Source organism: Colobus angolensis, unplaced genomic scaffold (genome assembly GCF_000951035.1).
Source record: "Colobus angolensis palliatus isolate OR3802 unplaced genomic scaffold, Cang.pa_1.0 Scaffold265, whole genome shotgun sequence".
NCBI lineage: Eukaryota > Metazoa > Chordata > Mammalia > Primates > Cercopithecidae > Colobus > Colobus angolensis.
Window position 1 is genome coordinate 1,890,591 of NW_012115877.1, and position 9,058 is coordinate 1,899,648.

Below are 9,058 nucleotides of genomic sequence, written 5' to 3' on the forward strand. Positions count from 1 at the left end.
CCTACTACATCCTCTCCACACCTTTTTTTATTTTTGTTTCTCTACAGAGAAGACTATTTCGAAAACTTAAATTGCTCACTTGGTAATGTGACTGCTTCAATTTAAAACCTACCTGGTGTGTGGCAGTATTTTTTTTACCAGTGTACCATATTGTATAGTCATATGAAATACATTGTGTAGAAAATTATGGGTTTAGAAAGGGTAAATATATTTAAGAAAATGTTTTCTTATATGATTAGTGCCTATTTATTTATGTGTATATTTCAGTTATAAGCAATGAGAATTTGTAGTTCATTCCTGTTAAATATTTAGATTAATTTTCATGTTCTTTCTTGTTAATTACAGAGGAAAGATTATACAGCATTAACAAAATTCTTGCCTCCAAAACACGAATATGTGTTAGCTGTGAGAATGACTCCTATTCAGTGCAAGCTCTATCAGTACTACTTAGATCACTTAACAGGTAACCAATACACCTTGTTGATTTCATCTTCTCTATAAAGACATTCTTTTTCCAAAGGTTATTCCAGTCGTCTTACTATGTCTGTTCTTTTTCAGTTTTGCATTTGAATAAAATAGATATGCTTAAAAGCATAAAATATTTCTAATTAAAAAACACTGGTGCTGTCAAAATTAAAATCAAGAAGCAAACTGATGAAAAAGATATACAGCACATATGAATAATGCCCTTAATTTGTAAAGAGCTTTTATTTCAGAAAAATTATGAATGTGAATAAATCCATAAAAGAAGATGTACAAAATTCCAGAGTATTTTTAAAAAAGTATTCACCCACATTAATAATAAAAGGCATATAAGTTAAATTCATGAGTTTGTTTCTCAGTTATTTAATTAACAAAGGTTGAAGGCAGAAAAGGTAACATGGAAGGCAAGGCATGTAGTATGCACTCCATGTTGTTATAAAAATGCACACAAATGTCTAAAATACACCAAAATGCTAACAGAAGTTGTTTTCTGGGGGTTTTTTTTATGAAGACCTTCTAGTTTATTTCTTGTATTTTTCTATGCTTTAAAAAAAATACAATGAGTAGTTATTGTTTTACCATCAATAAGCTTTTGCGTGTGTGTGTCTGTGTCCCTCTGTGCCTGAAGATGTCTGTCTTCACACAACAAAACATTTGGACTGGAGTGAGATTTCTTACTTGTTGGTCACTTGTTCTGGTACATTTCCCCAAATGATATTACATATTTAATTAGGAGATACAGGTTAGAGGGTGCTCTTTGGCCCATTGTGAATACAGTAATTGATCAAAAAATAGAGGAGGATGGAAGTATGTACACACATATTAAAATGATAATTATAGCTAAAGTGGTACTCTTTTTGTAATAGCAGTGCATCCTAAAGAGTAATATGATGATGGTTCTCAAGAAACATTCTCCTGGGGAAAACAGTATTTGAATCTTAGTATTTTATGGAACTGCTTTTTTGCTCTTATAAAAACAATTTTTGTATTGACTTTTGGAAGAAAATCAGTTCCAATAAAGCACACATTTTCATTTGTATATCTATCAGAAGCTGGTAGATTTACTATACTATTCTTTTTTGAATAATAAAAATTGCAGGCATAATTAAATAACCAAATAGTTATCCCAATGAGAGAGTTGCTGTGTAGTTTAAAAGAGGGATGTTCAGATCTGTCTTTCATTAATCTCTGAGTGATAAGGAGTAATAAATTTGGTCATTTAATATTTTTTCCTTTTAAAATATTTTATATTAGGGAAAATGCTCACAATGGTGTTTTCAGATTTTATAGAATTAGTTGTCTTTAATAACCAATCATAGGCTGGGCATGGTGGTTCATGCCTGTAATCACAGCACTTTGGGAGGCCAAGGTGGGAGGATGACTTGAGCTCAGGAGTTCAGAACCAGCCTGGGCAGCATAGTGAAACCTCATCTCCACAAAAAATAAAAAAATTAGCCAGATATGGTAATGCACACCTGTAGTCCCAGCTACTTGGGAGGCTGAGGCAGGAGGTTTGCTTGAGCCTAAGAAGTCAAGACTGCAGTGAGCCATGATTGTGCCACTGCATTTCAGCCTGGGCAACAGAGCACTACCCTGTCTCAGCAACAACAACAACCAGTCACAAATGTTAACTGCTCGGGTATAGATGTTAAGCTCTACCCTTTTTAGTTGACCTCATGGAGGTAGATAGTAGAATGATAGATACCCGAGTCTGGGAAGTATGTGTATGTTGAGGGAGGGATAGAGAGAGGTTGGTTAATGGGTACAGACATGTAGTTAGATAGAAGGAATAAGTTCTACTGTTCGATGGCAGAATGGGTGACTATAGTTAGCAACAATGCATTGTATATTTCAAAATAGCTAGAAGAGAGGGCTCGAAATGTTCCCAGCATATAAAAGTGATAAATACTCAAGGTGATGGATAGCCTGAATACCCTGATTTGATCATTGCGTATTCTATGGATGTAACAAAATATCACATGTACTCCCAAAATATGTATAAATATTATGTATCAATTTTTAAAAATTTTAAAAAACTTACTCTTTTTGAGAGCAATGCAATTATTTAAGAATTTAGGGGGCTTTGCTTTATTCTTTGTGACTGTCATTGATAGGAGTGAATATCTAAAGTGCTAATTGCCATAGCTAAAATCTGAAAGATGCGATTGTTAAATTATCATCTGGTACCATGAATCTTTAAGTTTTAGAGTGTGGGGTTTCCCCCTTACCAAATGCAATATTACCTGTAGAGTAGAATAACCTGAGTTAAATAACCCCTTTGAAAAACATTCATAAAAGGCCAAGTGGGTTATATTAATGGCTACTCTTGTCTTGATTCTCAGTACAGATCTTCACAGTATTTCTCTTGAAATATCACCTGCCAATTTTACTTGCATTTAAAATGTTTGGTATTTTATCTGTTAAATATTCCAGAAATGTTTTGTTTCTACATTAGGCTTTTTTAGACTATGGTTACTTTTAAGAAGTTCACCCAAATTTTGTTTTTAACATTAGCAGCAGTTTCATGTTAATTTTAGTGATAATTTATAATATGTTTAATATTTGCAGAATGAAAGTCCTAAGAGACTGGCTGTTAAAGAATATTGAGGAAATCTAAAATCCTCTTAATTTTTCTTAGTTCTCTTTTTTTCAGTGTAATTCTGTGGTTTGCCTTTTATTGTCAGGTATCAGAAGTTTATAATAACATGTAAGTCTCTGCAATTCAGTAAACACTTAAGGTTTTATAAGCATGTGGATACTTAGTTTTTTAATAACTAAATATTAGTCTGGCTTTAGACTTAAAATCCACACGCTGTCTTATTTTGACAACTGTGCAAAAAGTAGAACACAGGAAAAGATAGCCCATGGAATGTGAGAAAATATTGCAAAACATATATCTGATAAGGGATTCACATGCAGAATATAGTTTTCCCGTGGTATATGTGGGGGATTGGTTCTAGGACCTGCCTGTGTATACCAAAATTTGCTCATACACAAATCCCACAGAACCTGCATATATGAAAAGTCAAACATGGGTTTGACATTCTGTGAATACTGTATTTTCAATCAACATTTGGTTGAAACAAAATCTGTGTATAAGTGGACCCATGTGGTTTAAACCTTTGGTGGACAGGGGTCAACTGTATGTAAAGAATTCCTGCAACTCAACAACAAAGAAACAGTCTGTTTCAAAAAGAAGCAAAAGATTTGAATAGAAATTTCTCTAAAGAAGATATACAATGCTCAGCATATCTCCTCATTAGAGGAATGCAAATCAAAACTACAGTGAGATACCATTTCACACCCATTGTGGCCATTATGAAAAAAAAAAAAAGGAAAATAAGTGCTTAAGAGGATGTGGAGAAAGTGGAACCCTGTACATTGCTAGTAGGAATGTCAGATGTGGAAAAACGTTGTAGTAGTAACTCAGAAAGTTAAATATATACCATTCGATCTAATAGTTCCACTTATAAGTACACCCAAAAGAATTGAAAGCAGGAACTCAAACAGATACTGAGACACTTATGTTTATAGTTGCATCATTCATAATGGCAAAAAAAAGGTGGAAGCAGCCCAAATGTCCACTGATGGATGAATGGATAAACAAAATGTAGTATGGACATACTTCAGTGGAATATTACTCAGCCTCATAAAGGAGGGAAATTCCGACATTTGCTACCACATAGATGAAGCTTGAAGACATTAATGCTAAGTGAAAGAAATCAGACACAAAAAGGCAAATACTGTATAATTCTGCTTAAAGGTACCTAGAGTAGTCAAACTCTATGAGTAGAAAGTAGAATCGTGGTTACGAGGTTCTGGGGGATGAAGGGTGTGGGAAGTTACTGTTAATGGGTACTAAGTGTCTGTTTGGAATGATGAAAAAGTTCTAGAAATAGAGAGTGATGATTTTTGTACAACATTGTGATTATACTTAATGCCACTGAATTGTGTACTTAAAAACTGATTAAATAGTAAATTTTTTATTTTATTTTATTTTTATTTTACTTTAAGTTCTGGGATACATGTGCAGAACGTGCAGGTTTGTTACATAAGTATACATGTGCCATGGTGGTTTGCTGCACCTATCAAGCTGTCATGTAGGTTTTAAGCCCCACATGCATTAGATTTTTGTCCTAATGGTCTTCCTCCCCTTGCTCCCAACCCCCCGATAGGCCCCAGTATGTGATGTGCCCCTCCCTGTGTCCATGTGTTCTCATTTAAAACAGTAAATTTTTTAAATGTATATTTTACCATAATTTAAGAAGTACCCCCAAACGGAGCACAGTAATATGCTTTTGTCTCTAAAAATACATGGACCCCAGTGCCACTCTTTAGAGACTGATTCAAAAGGTCTGGAGTAGGGCCCATGCATCTGCATTTTTATGAGCCCTACAGATGATTCTGATGGACCATCAGCTTAAGAATCATTGCTCCAAATTTTTTTCTTTGGTAAGGGGTGAGCTGAGACCTGAGATGAGTGAACTAGACAAGGGGAACGTGGAGAAATTAACACTGAAGTGTTAACTTTGGTGATTTTCTCTAAGTGGTGGAAATATTAATTCTTTTGTATTTTACTTGTTATGTACATTTCTGCAAAATTATAAAATCCAAGAAATATACATATATGTAAAACTTCCATAATCAGAAAAATACTTTAAAGTTTCATTTTGTTTTTAATTGACACATTAATTGTACATATTAATGGGCCCAGAGTGATATTTTGATACATGTATACATTGTGTAATGATAAAATTAGGGTAATTTAGTATATCTGTCACTTCAAATACTTGTCATTGCTTTGTGGTGAGAACATTCAAAATTCTTCTAGCTATGTTTTAAAATTTTATTTCTTTTAATTGTCATTGCTTTGTGATGAGAACATTCAAAATTCTCTCTTCTAGCTATTTTTTAAAATTTTATTTCTTTTAATTAAAAATGTTTATTTAAACATTTTTTATATAGAGAGATGGGGTCTTGCTATGTTGCCCAGGCTCATCTTGAACTACTGAGCCCAAGTAATATCCCATCTCAGCCTCCCAAAGTGCTGGGATTACAGGTGTGAGCCACCATGCTCAGCCTCATCTAGCTATTTCAATAAGTTTAAAAAAAAATTAAGTTAAATTTAGTGTTTAAAAATATTATGACTAACATTGGAATAGTGTACTTCAAGCTGCGAAAATAATGTATAATAGTAATTTCCAAATGTGGTTGTACTGTCAGAATCACCATTAAACGCAGAACACTCCTAAACTGGCAAAGATAAAATGATACTAAGTGTTGTTGAGGCTACAGAGAAATGGGCCCTCTTGATGGTAGCATAAATTGGACAGTAATTTGGAAAGGGACCTCAAAATTAATTTCAATTGTAAGCTTTTTTCCAAAGGAAATGGTCAGAAATGTATGCAGAGATTTATATTAAAGGATGTTAATCTCAGGGTTTGTTTCAAAGCTTAGTTTTCTGGCTGCAGAAATAGCAATGTGTGTTCATTGTGAAATATATGTGAAATATTGAAAGGCACTGATACAATAAAAACTACCTATAATCTCATAAACTATAATTTGGAACCGCTACTTATTTAATATTTGATATCTTGCTTTCCAGTTTTTAAAATGTATGTGTGACACTTAAATGTCATAAGCACACACTACATAAACACACAATACATATACATTGTGTTTATATACTGTGTGTGTGTATATATATATATTTTTTAATGGCTGGAATTATATTATCCAGCTTGTGACCTAAAGTGAGCTGTTACCTGTTGTGGCATTATTTATAATAACAAAAAATTGGAAATTAACTCAAATCCTCAACTGTTGGGGATAGTTTATATTATGGTATATCACCATAATCTAATACCATGCAGGAAGATACATTAAATATTATAACATGGAATATTGTGTGTTAATAATTAGGAATATATAGAATAAGTATATTATGTAATAAAGATGAAATAGTACCCATTTCTGTGAAATAAAAAGGATGTGTATGAAAATGCATAGCAAAGTGATCAAAAAGATAATGCCACAAAATACTTTTTAGTGTTCACTCTAATATTTTCAAATTAGTAGAATTGTGTCTATAATGTGTATTATGTATTAAATTACGTCTTCAAATTTGGCTCTATCCCTTTCTCTCTGTTTTGATATGACATTTATCAGCTCTTCTTACTCCATCAACCACGTCTCTTAAGATCTCTTCCGTATTCCTGATCGTTTTAACTGCTGCATTAAGTTGGTATATTCTGACATATCTTCCAGCTAAGTAGTTTTTGTCTTTGGATGTGTGTCTTACGCTATTAAGAGGAATTTAATTGAAATGTAAAACTCAATGACTTTCTCCTAAGGTCAGGAATAAAACAAAGATGTCACTTTTGCCTCTTATATTTAACATTTTCTAGAGGTTCTGGCCAGGACAGTTACACCAGAAAACTAAAAGTATTCCACAGTGTCATGGAAGGGGTAAAACTATTTCAATTTGCAAGTGACATGATATTATATAGAGAAAAAAATTATTGTTTTAAGTTTTGTGGGTACATAGTAGGTGTATACATTTATGGGGTACATGAGATATTTTAATGCAGCCATACAATGCATAATAATCACATCAGGGTAAATGAGGTATCCATCTCAAGCATTCATCCTTAAATGTGTTACAAACAAGTCATTTATATTTTATTTATTTTAAAGTATACAGTAAATTATTGTTGCCTGTAGTCACCCTGTTCTATAAAATACTAGCTCTTATTCATTCTACCTAACTATATTTTTGTACCTAATAACCATCTCTCCTTTCCCCCTGCCCTACTGCCCTTCTCAGCCTCTATTAACTATTGTTCTATTTTCTATCTCTGTGAGTTCAGTTGTTTTAAATTTTAGCTCCTGGCTGGGTATGGTGACTCCCATCTGTAATCCCAGGCCTGTTATCCCAGCACTTTGGGAGGCCCGGGCAGGTGGATGGCTTAAGGTCAGGAGTTCGAGACCAGCCTAGCCAACATGGTGAAACCCTGTCTATACAAAAAAATGCAAAAGTCATGGTGGCATGTGCCTATAATCCTGGCTACTCAGGAGTCTGAAGCAGGAGAGTCGCTTGAATCTGGGAGGCAGAGGTTGCAGTGAGCTGTGATCATGCCACTACATTCCAGCCTTTATGACAGAGATGCCTCAAAAAAAAAAAAAAAAGAATCTTAGCTCCCCAAAATAAGTGAGAATATGTGAAATTTGTCTTTCTTGCTGTTTCATGTGGTTTCAAATCACAGGATCTCATTCTCTTTTATGGCTGCATAGTACCCCATTGTGTACATCTACCACATTTTCTTTATTCATTCATCTGTTGATAAACTTTGGGTTGCTTCCAAATCTTGGCTGTTGTAAACAGTGCTGCAACAAACATAGGAGTGCCAGTATCTCTTCGATATACTGATTTTCTTTCTTCTGAGTATATACCCAGCTGTGGGATTGCTGTGTCATATGATAGCTCTATTTTTGCTTTTTTGAGGAACCTCCAAACTTTTCTCCATAGTGGTTGTACTCATTTACATTGCCACCGGCAGTGTATGTGGGTTCCTTTTTCTCCACCTCCTCGCCAGCATTTGTCTGTCTTTTGGATAAAAGCCACTTTAATGGGTGAGATGATATCTTATTGTAATTTTGATTAGCATTTCTCAGATGACCAATGATGTTGAGTACCTTTTCTTATTATCTTTTCTTATACCTATTTGCCATTTGCATGTCTTCTTTTGAGAAATGTCTACTCAGATCTTTTGCCAATTTTTAAATTAGATTGTTAGAGTTTTTTTTTTTTTTTTCCATTTGACTTGTTTCAGCTCCTTATATATTGTGGTCATTAATCCCTTGTCAGATGGGTAGTTTGCAGATACTTTCTCCAATCCTGTGGGTTGTCTCTTCACTTTGTTGGATTGTATTCTTTCCTGTGCAGAAGCTTTTTAACTTGATATGATCCCATTTGTCCATTTTTTTGCATTGGTTGCTTCTGCTTTTGAGGTATTACTCAAGAAATCTTTGCCCCATCCAATGTCCTGTAGAGTTTCACCAATGGTTTCTCTTAGTATTTTCATAGTTTGAGGTATTAGATTTAAGTTTTTAATCCATTTGAATATGACAATAGATAGGTGTCCAGATTCATTCTTCTGCATACGGATATCCAATTTTCCCAGCACCACTTACTGAAGAGACTATCCTTTCCCCGATGCATGTCCATGGCACCTGTGTAGAGTATGTATTCACTGTAAGTGTGTGAACTTGTTTCTGGGTTTACTATTCTGTTTCATTGGCCTATGTGTCTTTTTTATGCTAGTACCATGCTGTTTTGATTACAGTAGTTCTGTAGTGTACTTTGAAGTTATGTAATCTGATTCCTCCAGTTTTGTTCATTTAGCTCAGGATAGCTTTCACTATTCTGGGTCTTTCATGGTTCCTTATAAATTTCAGGATAGTTTTTTCAATTTCTGTGAAGAATATCATTGGTATTTATTTCACAGGGATTGCTTTGAATCTGTAGATTGCTTTGGGTGGTGTGGACATTTTAACAACTTTTTTTTTTTTTTTT

At 34.0% G+C, this 9,058-nt stretch overlaps 1 protein-coding gene across 4 annotated transcripts in view; it reads left to right on the plus strand.

Moving 5' to 3' along the window:
- The window catches only part of ATRX (alpha thalassemia/mental retardation syndrome X-linked), a 295,353-nt gene that overhangs the window by 179,178 nt on the left and 107,117 nt on the right, over positions 1–9,058 (plus strand). For all 4 annotated transcript variants that reach the window (XM_011947439.1, XM_011947441.1, XM_011947440.1 and 1 more), the window contains one exon: positions 346–463. In XM_011947439.1, coding sequence (XP_011802829.1) covers positions 346–463 — 118 coding nt within the window. The remainder of the gene's footprint in view (positions 1–345; positions 464–9,058) is intronic.